The sequence below is a fragment of the Gobio gobio genome (assembly GCF_949357685.1).
Source record: "Gobio gobio genome assembly, chromosome: 19".
Taxonomy (NCBI): Eukaryota; Metazoa; Chordata; class Actinopteri; order Cypriniformes; family Gobionidae; genus Gobio; species Gobio gobio.
Window position 1 is genome coordinate 34,638,609 of NC_137112.1, and position 17,208 is coordinate 34,655,816.

Genomic DNA, 17,208 nt, shown 5'->3' on the forward strand with positions numbered 1-17,208 from the left:
ATACAAGAATTTTGTCATGGTTATATGGCTATAGCCTAGAAGATAACTATTCCATTCTAATGGCTTTTTTGATGGTCAAATACGAGAATCTTAAGGCCACAGTAAAACTTAAATCCTTCCGGAAAGATCGAGCTCTCAATAGGATGGGTTCAATTGTTTAAGTCAGGTGATTTGAAGGAAACATACTAATATTGGACCTGGGGGGAAAAAAAATTACGTGACTGAACTAAAAATATGTAAGGCAAAAGCATGGATTAGTCAAGAAGCAATGCTGTCAATGAATAGTGATATGCATAGGATCAAACCGAAGACATTAAATTGAGAGATGACTTATCTCTGGATACTAGGGCTGGGCAAAAAAATAAATTTTTCGATTAATCGTTTTTTTAAATGTGGTCGATTCAAAATCGATTCTCAAGGCCAATAATAGATTTTTTTCCCCCGGGGGTTTCCAGTCGGTCCTGCCCGGTATCGCATATATGCTGCTTGTCGTTAAGATAAAATCTAATGGCAATCACATCTAAGGAAGGCACGCAAATAACAGAGATAGTGACGAAATATAATGCATCATCCGGGGCACGAATCAAAGCTCAGATGCCCCTGGAGGAAAAAGCCTCCATAAAAACGGACAGAGTCTGAATGACGGTTGGCTAAATCGCAAGAAATGCTTGTCCTTTACTGAAAATCATCCAATATCCTTTTTATGTTTTAGAATAAGTGTATCAAAATATCCATAAAAACAAAATTGTATTCTATTTAACATAATTGTATGCATTTGAAATATAGAGATGGGTTCTGTTTTAATGTAGGCCTACCCAAGTGTACCTAAAATAAAAAGAATTTAATATACAGGTTTGTGGCTCTTAATTTCTTTTTAATTACCCACTTGTAAACTCATGTTCACTGTTCTTTTTAATAAATATAGTAGGCTATTTGAATTAAATCTATATTCATTGAGTTGAATCGAGAATCGAATCGATTTGAAAGCTTGCGAATCGAAATATCTGAATCGATACCCAGCCCTACTGGATACATTCTTTAGTATCACCTAAAGTCAAACTAAAAGCTAAAATCAATTATACATTGAAAAAAACATTTTATATATCAATTAGGACAATGCATTTTACATTTGTGAAGGTTATTATTCATAATCACAAAACACGGTCAACATTTCATTCCCAAAAATATATCAATGCAGGACAGCAAAGACATACTGCAAGGTGGAAACTCTGTAAAGAAAAAGAAATATCGTTTCAAGTTCCTTGCTTAAAAAACATTTCAAGCATTCAGATCTTGTTTAGATCCCGGTCCTCATTGTCCAGGTTGTAAAGTGGAAATGACATGGCAGAGACAGGCTTAGGAGTGAAAGGGATTACGCTGTCCGAAGGCAGAAAACGCATCAGTTCAAAGCTTGCCAGGAGGTAGACCACTACGGGTTTTAAGAGCAGTTGATGTTCTATTGAAGCAGAGGCCTTATCCATTTTATAAAAATGAGAAACGATAAAAACAAACCATTTGTGTAATGCTCGGTTACCAAAGAATCTGAGTGCTTGTGATGGTGTCATGGCAATAACGGCTAAATATACTAATAATGCGACATTACCAAGGTCTTAATCGACCGGAAGCAAATTTCTGAGGTTGCCTCAGGGTATGACGTGCGTGCGTATAATATACCAGTGAAAATGGTGATTTTATAGTTTTCAAGCAGGTGTCATCACATATTGTAAAATCACCTCAAACTTTGAGATATCCATAAAAGGCAAATTAGCCTAAATAAAGTGCTTTTCATAGAAACAAGCAACCTGACTGACCAGATCACTAATATGCAATATGTATGTAATATGCAAATTACATAATTTGGGTTGTAATAATGGCACTTACAACTTTTAATTCATCTCATGCAAGTGCAGAAGACAGTTTGTCATTCCCAGTTGAAGTTTTAGTGTAATTTTAATGGCCAGCAGCCCTGCTGTAGAATCTGTAGATTACAAAAGGAACAGAGAAAAGAAAAGAAAAAAAAATGGCTTACGGTTTTGGCTGGTTCAGGTGAAGGTGGAACACCTTTTACATACAGCAAACCGTTCTCTCCTGCTCACTCTGACTGTATCAAACAGCTGAATTCAATGTCAAAATAAACTAAAACATTAACAACAAAGTAAAAACAAAAAAGCCTCTCAGATTGTGAGAGTCTCAGTATGATAAACATTCCCTGTGGAGGATTACATTTACTTAAATATACATATATACTCTTCAAATAATTTCTCTCAATAAAAGAGGAGCAGGTCAAAATGGAGTACAGACATGGAGAGAGGATCAGTCCAATCATACTGTATACAGAAGCACATGCATTACGAGTTTGCAGGATCCGAAAACCTTACAGATTAAACAGGGTCAATCAGCCTAAGAAAAACTGTTGAATGATTGCCTCTTGCAATATCTTAAACCAGAAGGTCAACATTTATAAATATTACTTATATTAGTAATATTATGCTTGATTGAGATTTATTTATTTAGCATATTCTTTTGTCCAGTCCATTTTTGGGGAGGGGTTAGACATCCAAAGGCTTATTTATAAAAGTGCACCGAGAAGATACTTCCAATGGGCCAACACAAAAGATGAGCAGGGAGACAACTCCTGGTTCCCCTGAACATTCAGGCTACGATCAAGATAATCCAATTTAGTTGAAAGGTTCCCCTTCCAGTCCTAGACTCAAGCAGTCCTTTAGAGAAAGTGGCGTTCTACCTGGCTAACTTCAATAGAGACTCCTGAAAAAAAAACACAGAAAAACAAGAAACTATAAAAATGTAACTACTAACACATTATATCAATGCTAACAATGAAATTCTGCATTACCTCAGTCTGCCCTGGTTCATGGTTTGAGAGGTCTTCAGTCTTCACTTCCAAAGGAGCTGAAGCACTAGCCATCTGTACACTGCGTGTCACCGGTCCGCCTTTTCTCTCCCGTGTCCTTGCTGAAAAACGCTCCTCCTTTTTAGACTGGTGCGTTTTCGCAACAACCTCCTTAATAACCTCCTTCTTGACAACGACCTCTTTTTTGACAACAACCTCCTTCTTGACAACAACCTCCTTGACAACAACCTCCTTCTTGACAACAACCTCCTTCTTCTTGACAACAACGTCTTTAGATCCACGTTGAATTTTAGATGGTGGTCGTGTTGAAGAGTCATCAGCAACTGCAGGAGTTATGGAAGTCAGTGGCTCATTGCTCTTTTTGCCTTTCTTTGTTTGTGGGGCCGAGTTGTCCATATTCAAGGCTGGCCTCTTTGTACGTACCTGAGGTTCCTTTCCTTTAATTGCTGGTGGAGCTTCATTCTCAATTGGGTCAGAGCTCCGGGCTCTGGTTTTCCCCAAAGGCTTTGCACTTGATCCAGAACCTGCCTCTTGCTTGACTTCAGACTCGGTGGCTCGACTTCGGAGACTCCTGTTTTTGTCTTGAGGCAACAGTGCACCTTTATTCAACTTCTTGGCAACAGGTCTTTGTGGACAACTGCAAGCAATGTGTTTAGCGAGGCTGGCTGGGTATGTGAATTCTCGATTACAGTATGGGCATGCATGGACCTCATGAGTCTCCTCTTCCTTTACCCGGGTTGTCGGTTTCTTTGCAGAGGCAGCAGACTTGTTCTTTTGAGATATGGCTTTCTGGACAAGCTGGTTTTTCTTCTTATTTAGAGCAGATAACTTTGCTTTAGAGGTTATATCTTGGTTAAAGTTCAGCCTTTTTGGTTGACCCATTCTGCGGAAGGCATTCTGCCCAGTAGAAGCTCCTGTGGTGGAAAGACCATTTGGAGACTGCTTCACAACTTGCTTGAGAGGAATGGGATTCTTCTTAGGGGTGTAGCGTCTCTTATCACTAGCATTAGCACAAACTAATATGTGTTTATGTAGCTCTGGCATGTTGTCAAAGCTGTTTCCGCATTTGGTACACCGGATCGCAGTGCTAAATGTTTGGGGGATGTTGTGTGTGGTAAAATTAGTGGCGGAGGGAACCGAGCCATCGGGTGTTCGGTTGTGGTACGGGAAAGGTGGAGGCTTAAAGCTGGGGTAGTGTTGATTAATGCCAAGCCGTACATCTGGACCTTTTGGTTTACCAGCTTCAGATGCCATAATCTTTATTGTAGTGTATATTTCTTCTGTAGGATCCTCATGGCCATTTTCCTCTTCTTCCACCTTATTAGTGTCACTGTTGTGCTCCTCAGAAGAATCCTCAGCAGTTGAGTCAACAACAGCATCTTTCTCCACATTTGCGTAAGAAGGATCGGTGTAGTTCTGAGGTCTGAGCTTCCCGTTTTCAACAGCAGTGTGAGTGCAACTCTGACTTGGATGTAGGTCACTTTGATGTTGCTGAAGATTGCAGAGGAAGGCAAACTCCTTTGAGCAAATGGAGCAAACATAAATTCTTCCCACCCCGTGGAGAGAGGAGCGGTGCTCGAGGAGCGCAGTGGCATTGCCAAATAACTGCACACAAAACTCACACTTAAAAGGCCACTCTGACGCATGCTCTATTATATGGCCACTAAGGTCTTTGATAGAGCGAAATGGCTCTTTGCAAACGTTACACACAAAACTCTTAACAAAAGTCTCTCGCTCTGGCGTTTCAACCTCATCACAATTTCTGACTTGAGTCCCAGGTGAAACGTCAGCTCCATTTGTAATATCAAGGGGCTCCTCTTTTTTCAATGCATCTTCTACAACCAAGTTATCATCAACATCTGAACTCTTGTCTGGAGAATGCAATTCGCTGAGGAAGTTCGGTGAAGATTCCCTAGGAGTTGATTGTACAGTAGAAAGAGAAGACTTTGATTTGTGTCGGCCTTCTGTTTTAATATTGAGGTCTTGAGGGAGAGTTCCTTCACAGGAATGGCTTTGGCTGGTTTCAGAAGCAGTATCCCACTCTAGGTGAGACGAACCTGCTTGGTCTGCATTTCTTAAAAACTGAGGCTTAGAATCATGGGTTGAGCCCTCAAGTAGTGTTTCTGACTTTGAAGAAGAATCTGCTGTACAATGTATTTTTGCATCCTGAGGCAGTGGAGAAATCGCAGGGTCTAACTGCTCAGCAGTTTGGCCTGATTCATTAACAATGGAATTTAATGCGTCATGGCATGATTCTGTTAATGCAGATGAATCAGACACTTCCTCTAAACTATCATCTGCTTTTGGTGACATTTTAGGGGACAACACAGGAAAAGGGGATGGCGATAAGGCGTCTGACATCCGAAAATGCTGCGATGATAAAGGTGGAGGAGATGGCATAGTGGGTAAGACTGGAGGAGGGGGAGTAGATGAAGCTATACTAGAGGAAGATGGAGAGGATGGATTAATAGTCATAGGGGTCAGGGAGGGAGGAGAGGTTGATTCACAAGGAAGGCGCTCTGATTCTGATCCAGGGCTAGAAGGGGCTACACATGTGGCACTCTCAGAAGACGAAAGGGCGTCAGGGCTTCCAAGAGTGTTGGATCCTTCTTCTCCGGGTGAGTTTAGGCCAGCATACTCGTTCATTAACACTTTTTCTAAAATGCTGGTATTAGGTTTCTTCCTCTTCACATGTGGCGGAAGTGTGGCTGAGCATGTCTTTACTTCATGGTCAACAGGACTTTTACGGTTCATACTTAAGTCAAGCACAGCCTCTCCAGATGCTCTGCTTACACTATTGTCTCTTTTACAGAACGAATTCGAAAGGTCAAGGGGCTGCTGATTGCAAGAATTCCCTCCACTTCTTGAAGGAGACCAGTCTTTTCCTGTCAGGCTTTCAGTGTCTCCATGATCACTGCTGGACAAACTCCAAGAATGCGTCATGCAGTGGCTCTCAATCTTTGGCACCTTCAGAGAACATGAAACCCCAGTTGCAGAGCTTATGTTGTCATTTCTTTGTGGTGGGCTACTCTGTGAAGTTGTGGGAGGGGAGGCAGTTCTTCTTTTAAACCTACCTTGGACAGCAGGCAGTGAAGTTACGGAAAGTGGGGTGGTCAATCTATTATCTGCAATTAGACCTATGGCTGGTTTCTGACCGTCCGGGGCCTGTAGTAGTTGTTTGAGTTTCGGAGAGAGATAAACGGTTTTCTCCTTTTGAAAAGCTAACGTTTCGGTTGACTGGGAGAAAATGTTTCCTACCAACAAAGAGGACTGAGAGGAAGGGGAGGACAGTGAGGAAGAGGAGGACACCGTTTCTGCCTCCACTTTCACCGCAGGCAGCAGCGGTGGTGTAGCAGTTCGCCTTTTAGAAGCTGTCTGAGCCACGCATGAAACTTCCTTCACTGGACAAGTCCGTGTTTCAACTTTAAGAGCATGAGTAATTTGTTTGGGACTCAAAATGAGAGCATCGAGGCCAAATAATGCTGCAGTGCTTGAATCAACCTCGATGACCTCACAGTTACTCACTGTGCTCGTAGATGGGATCTTTCCATCGATGTAATGGCTGAGATTTTCAGAAATATTGTTAGAGATATCAACCATACACTCCTCCCTCTCTCCCTCGTCCTCGGTCTCCACACTGGGCACATAAATAGGTGGTGGACTGGCACTTGGTGACTCTTCCTGGAGCAAAACAGGCTGCCCTTGTTCATGCTGCTGGTGTTGGGAGGAGCCGTCCTGCAGGAGTATACCTTTCCGACGAACACCTTTCGGCATTAGATGCCGCTCATGGATTCTGCGCTGGTGTCTGCGCATGTTGGTGTGTGTGCCGAAAGCCTTGTTACAGTACTTGCAAGGATGAAGCTCTTTTGACTCCCCATTCTCATCTAATACAAAAGGCCGGTCAGAATCAACACCAGGCTCTTTTTTCAAACTGTCAGAGGGTTGCTGAGGAGGACCATTCTGTGTGTTCATAGTTATTGTGTGGCTTGGAGTGGACACACTGCCAGAGGTAGCAGAATCATTGGACATTGTAGGACTGTGGAGAAACGCCGTTCCGCTGAGTGACCCGGGCCTATTTAAAGTTTTACTCCCATTCTCATGTCTACGTTCATGTCTGCGCCTGCCTACCTGAGAGCCAAAGGGCTTGGCACAGTACCGGCACTTAAATGTATGAGTTTGAAGGTTTGAAGTAGTGTGAATGTGAGTGTGGCGCTCCAGGCCCTGTTTGGTTGAGAAATGACGCTCGCAGTGCTGACAGGGGTACGTTCCTCCCTGAGGGTCATCCTCAAAATCCCCATCTGCCTCCAACTCAGGATTCGCTAAAGAAGATATACACTCTGTATCACACAGTGGACTTTCAGAGCTTTCCTCTGCAGGGCTGCCCGAATTTAATTGCAGGAGAGACTTTTCATTCCCATCAACCGATTCTGCCTCAGAGGGGTGCTGTGGGCTCGGATTTAACTGTGGCTGCTGCGGTTGTCCATCAACCTTTGCATGTTCCTCATCCAAACCTTCCCTCTGGTCCATCTCTGTTGTGTGAGACTGGACAGGGTTTTCACTTTCTGTAGAAAATGACTGGGAAACTGCATTCTCCTGTTGCAACTCTGGAGGTGAAGATGGTCTTTCCTCACCATTAAGCCCTGAATCACAAGAAAAATATATTTAAAATACTACCCAAAATGGTTTGTAACTGCTCAAGCAAATGAAAACTGACTAGAGAAGCTGAAAATCATTAATCTAAACACATAATTCTGTTACATGTCATACACACACAATAATTTTGCAATGTAGCATTAAACCTCTTTGTACATAATGTACTGTATACACAGCCTGCACTAATTGTTTTCATAGCATTCAATTTGCACATTGTTTGGAAGACAATTTTGAGCAGGATCTAGAACATCAAGCTTTTCATTCAAACAAGAATAATAAAAAAGTGGCTTTTTTAATCCATTTAATCAAAGAAATAAATGGCAATTGATTATCAAAATAACTGTTAATTGCAGCCCTACTGTTAACCATAAAAATACTATGATTGAGCTAAACATACTTGTGAACAGCACAAATCGCTGCCAGAGGCTGATGAAGAGCATATCCTACCTTCCTCTGAGTCCCGCATCTCTGTGAATAAGGGTTCAGCGGCACGCGATTTCTTCGGTTCACAGAATCCACCCAAATCAGCCTGTCTGCCTTTTTCCGACAGCTTCCTCCTTGCTTTAGGGAGAAACAAATCTGTTTTTAGTAAAAAAAAAAACAAGAAAGAAAAAAAAAAAAACTCAAGACTCACTAAAGCCAGCAAAAAAGCAATAAAAAAAAGAAAAAAAAAAGTTTCATTAGGGATGCTCCAATCAGGATTTTTCCTGATTGCCGATAACGATCCTGATTATTTAATCTTTATATAAAAAAACTATTTAAGCGCTCTGTTGAATGTCATAAGTAATACCACAGACATTATTTACAGTAATGCTGTAGATTGTGGTTTTAATTGAGAATCAAAAATAAGCACAAATCATTTTAATTTTACAGTGAAAATGAATAGGCCTTTAAAAACAGGGCTTATACAAAACACTATCATTATTAGGATACTCTGGCTTATTAAAGAGCCTACAAGGCTTAAAGGATTAGTTCACTTTTAGATAAACTTTTGCTGATAATTTACTCACCCCCATGTCATCCAAGATGTCCATGTCTTTCTTTCTAAAGTCGAAAAGAAATTATGTTTTTTTGATGAAAACATTACAGGATTGTTCTCCATATAATGGACTTCAATGGGCTCCAAATGACAGTTTCAGTACAGCTTCAAAGGGCTTTAAATGATACCAGACGATGAATAAGGGTCTTATCTAGCGAAACGAATCCGTTTCTGCGAGAAACCGAGCAGTATTTATGCTATTATTTTACATCTTATCAGACGAACGTGATCTCTGAGCTCCGCCATAACTTCCGCTAAGTGAGGTCAAAATACGAGCCTGGTCATAGATGTATACGTAGATGCCTCATTAGCGCTTGCACGGATCAGTAGAATGAGGCATCTACGATCGATATATCTATGACCAGGCTCGTATTTTGACCTCACTTAGCGGAAGTTATGGCTGAGCTCAGAGATGATCACGTTCGTCTGATAAGAGGTAAAATAATAGCATAAATACTGCTCGGTTTCTCGCAGAAACTGATCGTTTCGCTAGATAAGACCCTTATTCATCGTCTGGTATCATTTAAAGCCCTTTGAAGCTGTACTGAAACTGTCATTTGTACCTTGAACCGTTTGGAGCCCATTGAAGTCCATTATATGGAGAAAAATCCTGGAAAGTTTTCATCAAACACTTAATTTCTTTTCGACTGCAGAAAGAAAGACATGGACATCTTGGGTGACAAGGGGATGAGTAAATTATCAGCAAAAGTTTATCTAAAAGTGAACTAATCCTTTAAATGTCAAACTCAACATAATAAAAGCCCATTAGATGTAATTAAACACGGTCCAATATGTGACTGAGGAAAAAAACTAATTGAAACACTGCAACACCTGAATGAACAAAATTAGTAGTCGGATACCAAAATGATTAGGAAAATTATTCAGCAAGTGCTGAGTATTTGTGTCCTTCCTTCCTACGCCCTATTTAAGTGGGTAAGGCAGGATTCTCTTTATAAATTCAAGCTTTTCTGCATTGTGGGGAGAGTCTATTCCTCTTCATCCAAAAAATATGTGGCTGTCCTGAATAGTTGCTCACCATCAACAATCAAGCGTTAAACTTCAAGCACTAGAAATAGAAATACAAGTTTTATAAAGTAATCAAATGTACAAAAAGAGTGCATAATCTTCACAAGTGATTTACTGAGAGACTGTTTGATTAAAATGAATGCAAGGACAGCAACAGTTTTTTTAGCCTGCTTTCACTTTAACACCGGTTTACATTCACTTAAGACTTAAGGCATTTTGACACAAGTGAGCGTCTTCAAATCAAGGCTAAAACGCATTGTTTATTGAAACCGCCTATTTTAGTGACTCCCGATCGAGTGATAGAATATGACGGCCGATTGATCAGAGAATCCATACCTACAACCTACAATAATTTAATCCAATGATATTTTATCAAAGTAGTAATAAATATAAAGTGAAAAACAAGTTTTTTTAAGAACATCTGGTTCATTAACTAGAATAAAGAGCTCCACCTGCAAGATACACAACAAGTATGTCACCGCCTTTTCTAAACTAGCAGCTCACCACAAAACCAGACTGACTTCTCAGTAACTGCAGCATTGTGCTGACATAGCTGAAGAAATGCTTGTTTTTCACACTTTTAATGCCCAAAATAAAATCTATATCTCAGTTGCATGTTGAACGTAGTGTGCATCAACTGTTACTGAATTACATGTTCACCCAAAAATTGAAAATTCGCTCATCATTTACTTACTCACATGTTGTTTCTAACCTGTATGACTGAACTCTTGAGTGGAACACAAAATAATATATTCTGAAGAACATTGACTTTCACTGTATGGATGAAAGAACATCCTTAAAAAAAAGAAGAAATTGTTTTCATGTTTCACAGAAGAAGAAAATTCATACAGGCCTGTAGTGACATGACAGTAAGCATTTTATTTTTTGGGTGAACTTTCCTTTTAGTGGCGTATAAATGTTGGCTAATGACGCTTTTATATACATTTACACAATGGATCACATATTGTCGCAGCTAAGCAAAGAAACCAGCTATCAGCTGCTGTCCTTGTGACAAGGTCATTTGCGAACATCTTATACAAAACCCAATTCATAAAACAGACACATGCTGCTAACTTGGTCATCTGACCAAGCTTGTCAAAAATAGTCATTCCCACATATCCACATCCAACTCGGTCCTCAAATGCTAGTCTAATACTATTTCATGTACACAACCATGAACATTTTCAAACAAAATTCGAAACATAGTAATTACAACTGCCCTTAATGTACGCATTGCCATTTGACCCTGCTTTTTGTCAGATAAAGGATTGATGCATACCGGTAGTTACAATGTATTGACATGTTAATAACATCAAAAAGTTCACTGTTAAACAGTCTATAAATTGTTAGGGATTTAAATATTTAGGCTAAAACTTCCAACTTATGTAACCAAATTTAAAACAAACTAAAAACAGAACATCCTTTTCTCAATTCCTAACAATTTTCCCCAACAGCAAACTTTCGAATATCATTTAAGCCACTATGTCACTTTTTGCCGCTAGGAGGTCGCTTATTCAAAACAAAGGCGTAGTTTGAAGACACCTTGATTTCGCAGAGCTTTTATTATGACAACGGTTTTCGCTTCTTCCGGTCATGCGTATGTGGGGTAACGCAGCGCCATTTTATCATATTATACATTATTTGAGTATGTTGAAAGTTGTTATAATGCTACTCTGTGCATTCGCTCGGTGATAACTATGAGACACTTGTTGCACACTGCAGAAAGCTAGATCAGTATTAGGCATGGTAAAACATGGTACTCGCGGTAAGTCAAGAAAATGAGATTTAAACAATAAGACTAACTGTGTTGAGCTTTATAACAATGATTAGTTTTCTGTCGATGAACGTATCCAAACAGTTGCTCGCATGTCTAATAAATCACATAATAAAGTGTCTTTGTTTCCATTATTTATATAAAATAAAAGGTATGATGTAATTGATAGGCGACGCACGGACACAGTCCGTGTCCTGGTAAAAATTGCTTATTTCTCTGGATTTAAACATTCGAGATAATGCAAGTACACAAGTCAACAAAATATATAACATTGTACAAGTGGTTTTTGGATATTTTAATCCAAATATCTTACATATTGTGCTATTAACATGTAAAATATTTCAAGAAATACTTGTAATATTAAGCAAGTAAGGTTGGGCATAAGTACAAGCTAAATTGAACCTTCATGCATTTAGCTGCATTTGTCATTGAAAAGGGTAAAGTCAAATGACCGTTTACTCAATGAAATGATCAGCAAATACTCTTTTCCTTTTCCTAAACAGTGAGTTTAGGTCGGGCATATGTCCTTTAAAGTCATTAAAACAGTCTAGACAGTTGGGGGACAGGTCAGACCGAATACATACATTTTAACTCAAATAGATTTGAGTACTATTTTATAGACCAATTAATTACAAAAGAAAAATGTTTATCAAATTACGTACAAGCATCAAACTTAATGCAGTGATGTGTGACAAATGAGCTATGGACGAACAAACAAATCAGACTCTCATACTTGGAGCTTTTAGAGGTGAAACTCTCTGTGTTTATTTTATGGCTCATTTAGGTCTCATTCAAAATGCTTTGCGAGGAGGGTCTCGAAGGTCATCCCTGACAGTCATGGGCTGTGTCTCCAAACCTAGTGAGCTGTCTATCTAGATGGCATGTTTGGGCATCACAGGCGGGTTTTAACCTTTCAAACGATCTGAATCGAACGCTTGACCGTGCCCGTGATGCTCAAACGGCGAGACGTTCATTAGATTTTGAGAAACTGAAACAAGGTTCGAGTCTGCAAGGCGGCTAACTGACCCGATCAACATGAGGAAGAGTACGATATGTTCAACGCACTTTGGCTCTGTTCCGAGTGTTTTTTCTCTTTAACAAAGCCGTTTAAAACAGAACATCATCTATAATTCATGTTTCTAAATATTCTTCCTATGAAATAGGCGAATAGCCAGGTGGCTAACGTGCTAGCTCCAGCTAGCGACTGCGAATACTTCCGAATAGAATAAACATATGTTCCCGGACATTAATTAGACATTTTTATCGAAAATAACTCCTGGTAGTAGCAGTAAGAGGCGGTGTTTTCATTTTACCTCGCTTTGCTCTAGGTGAACTCTTCTTGTTCAGGTTGCTAGTCCTTTCTTCCTCTAATGCAGCTGCTATCTCAGGATTGTCTTCCCCATTGTACCACACGAGAAGTTCTTCGTCGGGTCCGATTGGCTGACGGAGAGTAGACGGACCAATCAGAGTCGAGGTTTTTGGCATGCCATAGGATGAAATACTATCTAGGCCTTGACGCTCTGTCAGGCATTTAGGAACAGACCCCAATAACAAACTAGGGTGCAGTATGAGAAAGCTCATTTAAGAATATTAGAACATTTTTAATTGAAGCTAAAGATGCTTTGTTCATCTGTCAACTACAATAAAAGTAGAAGGGGATGCATTTAAAAAAACAAACAAAAAAAAACAATAGAATTTTAATTTCTACTGGTAAATGTATAAAATATTTACATATAACAAGTTTACTGTGCATACATTTAAGCAGGAGCACAGCAATTTTTATTATGATTATTCTATATTTGTCCCAGATTACTAGTTTTCAAATATCCATGCCATGCTATGAAATTAAAATGAGGGTTGTTGTTGTATTTAGTCCATGTCTATTACCTTTGAGTGCATTTATATACTAGTGTAGGGGTTTTCAAACAGGGGGGTTGCAAAGGTTTGCTGGTAAAATTTCAGTGAAAAATTAAATATTAATTAAAAAAAATAAACCCACAGCACAATCATGATATTACTCATGATTATTCTACTGACAGCCCTATTTTAACAATAACTTAAATTATATAAAAGTGTTCATTTCTCCTTCCCTGCTATGTACAAGCTTTTAAGAACAGTTTGTATTTGTGTTGTACTTTCCTAGATGGTTTCTCCTCGTCGTCACTGTTGCCTTTTGCAACATTCTCATTCATATTTAATTATTGTGAAAAGCACCACACAAGTAAATGCAACTGAATATGGTTCTCTTTGCGTTAAACATTTAACATTAATAGTGGTATTAAGTTAATACTAGCAAACCTAAGACATTTTTACTTTAGTACACTAGCATTTTCATTTAAAGACCCCTGTGGTGTAAGATATTAATGTTCATATGTCTATGTGGCGTTTTTAATATGCTTTAAGACAAACCATGTGCAAAGTCATTAGTGAACACCGTTGCTGAGTATTTTCACCTTAAAACTGCAATGACAAAATGGAATTGTGGCATTTCTGATGTCACAAACGACCTTGTAACCAATCATGTAAACGTGTGGGCGGGCTTTAGCATATCATTAACTATTCTCTGAAGCAGTGGAGTCTCAAGAGAAGCCAGGTTATCTTGGTATATTTTTCTGTTGATATGAAAAATTGGGTGACTTATGTATATGTTGTATATTACAATGTTATAATGAACTATGCCTTTCTCCACTGACGTTCTAAATTGTTCAAAGCCTTTCTAAGGATACTGATTTTTAGAAGGCAGCTGTCTGACTCGGAGGAGGCAAACGGGAACACGTTATCAGCTGTTTGATAACGTAATCAAGCAAAAGGCTAAATCAATTACCGTTATGTGTCTGACGTTGCAGAGAACGATACATATAACATTACCATTCTGATACATCGACGTAGACGAGCCTGCATGAGTGTGTGGAGGCGGGGCTCATTTGCATATTCATGACTCCACGTATATATTAAATGAGGCAAGAGTGTATTAAGGGCCAGGGTGCATTATTGACTACAGGGGGACTTTAACAACATCTGCCCCGGTTTCACAGACAAGGCTTAAGCCTAGTCCCAGACTTTAACTGAAAGCATCTTAAAATATGTTAGTGCCATTGTTTTGTCTCAAGATGCACACCAGAAATGTTTTTTTTTCCCCTTTCTAAGACACGTTTATAAAAGCTATCTAAAAATGTTACATTTTAATTGATGCAGATAGCAAAGATAGCTATATTACTCCATTCTTCAGTGTTGCATGATCCTTCAGAAATCACGTCACTTTTTTTCACTGTTGATTGAATGCATCCTAGATAAAAGGTATTCATTTCCCTTACACTTATTTAAGAAAATAAGCCTTATATTGAGGCCAAACATTTGAAGGGTGGTAATATAGCTGCTTTAATAATTTCGGAAGAGTGTACCTTGCAAGGAAATCATATTTTGGTGGTCGTTAGCATAAAAAAAAAAAAGGTTTGAGAACCCCTTTACTAGTGTACTACTCCCCTGTATGCACCTTCTCCAGGCTTAAACTTTTTGCAATCATAAAACACTAATTGGTGAAAATCAAAACAATTCATCAGCTCTTACCCTTAACACCTTGTAGTAAATAGCTCGGTTGATTTCCAGTGGAAAGAGGTTTTGCTCTTGAGAAGAGCGTGCCCAGTTCACATACCGCAACCAGTTTCCTTTCATAGGGTCTGTGGCATCTACACACATCCATCCCCAGGCTGGAAAATATACCTAATGATAGTGGAGCAAGATGTATTTAATTAAGAACCACCACTTAAACTTACACTACTGTTCAAAAGTTTGGGGTCAGTAAGGTTGTTTTTTTCAGCAAGGGTGCATAAAATAGTTTTTTTTTTAAAGTGTCAGTAAAGAATTATAAATTAACAAAAGATGCTAATCTAAACATCATTAAAAAATGTTGCAGTTTCCACAAAAAGTTTAAGCAGCACAACTGTTTTCAACAATGATAATAATCAAATGTTTCTTGAGCACCAAATCAGCATATTAAAATGATTTCTGTAGGATCATGTGACTGAAAACTGGAGTAATGATGCTGGCAATTCAACTGTTTTACTGTATTTTTGATCAAATAGCCTTGGTGAGCATAAGATACTTTTTTCAAAAACATCAAAAAAATCTTACTGACCCCAAACTTTTGAAAGGCACTGTACATTGGTCCAAATATACTTTGTGTTGATCAGTGTTTTCAGATGGGATATCTAATACATACCTCCCACATGTAAACATTGCTTGTCACTTGAGATCTCTTCTTTCGTTCTCCTACAAAAGGTCCAAACCTTTTGCCTTTAGGTATTAATCTAGATGCCCATACACCTGTAGAAAGACGTGGACAGCATGTCGCAAGAAATCCTATGTGAGCAAACACTGGGAATTTTATTTGCTTCTTCATTCATACATCAGTTTTTTTGTTTAAACTCTTATTTGATGGATTTGAGCATGAATCCTCATTCAGAATGAGCCACTTTAAGATCTCCAGAGACTCTCTAACAGAGCCATTTTTTGGAGCATTCGATATTAAACATTTATCTGTATATTTCTAGGGCACCACCACAGCATACTGCACATTCTCCATTTCAAACATGGAACAAAACAAGACTGCAGTTACGTTGTTTGAAATTCAATTGTTTAACTTTCTCGATTCCTTTGGCTCAAAATGCTGACCAGCTAAACCACAAGGCGACTGTCAAATGTGAAGGTTGTGGAGCAAATCAGGCAAACTTTGTAAATATTTCAACTTTTTATTTGAAGTAAGTGATTGTGTTTCAAAGTCAAATATTTGGGACAGATTTTTCAGCAAACAGAGTTCAAATAAAATACTGCAATAATGAACATGATTTCTCATCAACAGTATCATTTACAAGTACTCAGCCATGCGGTTACTCACCAATGCGATTTGGGTTGACAGCTGACGGTCCCAGCTTCATGCTGTTTGGCAGACCCTTCCACACATGAGGTGGGATGTCATCCAAGATTTCATATGCTCCTTGAGGCAAAGCCATTACAGCCTTTAAAAAAAAAAATTACAATATGTTCCTTAACTGTATATCAGCATAACCAATACTCATGGTTTTAAAGCAAAAGTATGAATTGCCTGGGGGTGGGCATTTATAAATCATTAGGAAAAAAAAAAAGTTGTTTCGCCATACCTGCGGCAAGGATTTAACACTTGATTGAATTTAAAAAGTCCCTAAGACTTTTCGTATTTCATGGATTCTGTAAAACAGAAAATATGAGTGGTTATTTTTAACATGTAGAACAAAATAATTATCTATGCTTATGAAGCAGGAAGGGACTTGTTCTCAAGCTGAAAGCATGAATGGACAGGCTTTAAAAACCGCAGTAAACTCAGACTCTCTGGTATTTGCTTTTTTTTTTTAAATTTACACTACCATGCAAAAGTTTGGGGTCATTATGATTTTTTACAAAATATTTCTGTTTCAAATAAATGCTGTACTTTTGAACAATCTATTTATCAAAGAATCATGACAATTGTGACACTGAAGACAGCTTTGACATTACAGGAATAAATTACATTTTAAAATGTGTTAAAAAAGAAAAGAGTTATTGTAATAATTTCACAATATTACAGCCTTGTTAAAGGGATAGTTCACCCAAAAATGAAAATCACCCCATGATTTATTCACCCTCAAGCCATCCTTGGTATGACTTTCTTCTTACAGAGATGAGTTATATTTAAAAATGTCCTGGCTAATCTAAGCTTTATAATGGAAATGAATGGGAGCCCAAAAATAGTACATCCATCCATTATAAAAGTAATCCACACGGCTCTGGGGGGTTAGTTAAGGCCTTCTGAAGTGAATCGATGGGTTTTTG

The 17,208-nt window shown here is 38.7% G+C and overlaps 1 protein-coding gene across 1 annotated transcript; it reads right to left on the bottom strand.

Annotated features, from left to right (window-relative positions):
- Positions 1 to 1,084: 1,084 nt before the first annotated feature.
- On the bottom strand, positions 1,085 to 12,777 carry prdm2b (PR domain containing 2, with ZNF domain b). The gene is made up of 4 exons (XM_079844413.1): positions 12,678 to 12,777; positions 7,973 to 8,086; positions 2,855 to 7,512; positions 1,085 to 2,766 (listed from the first exon to the last, which is right to left on the bottom strand). The coding sequence occupies exons 2-4, from the start codon at positions 7,989 to 7,991 to the stop codon at positions 2,740 to 2,742; spliced, it is 4,704 nt and encodes a 1,567-aa protein (XP_079700539.1). The 5' UTR covers positions 7,992 to 8,086; positions 12,678 to 12,777; the 3' UTR covers positions 1,085 to 2,739.
- Between the last annotated feature and the right edge of the window lie 4,431 nt (positions 12,778 to 17,208).

Bases quoted from the DNA above. Each gene is read 5' to 3' on its own strand.
- prdm2b (XM_079844413.1), bottom strand. The intron at 2,767-2,854 runs GTAATGCAGAAT...TTTTTTTTTCAG, and splicing joins ATGAACCAGGGCAGACTGAG to GAGTCTCTATTGAAGTTAGC.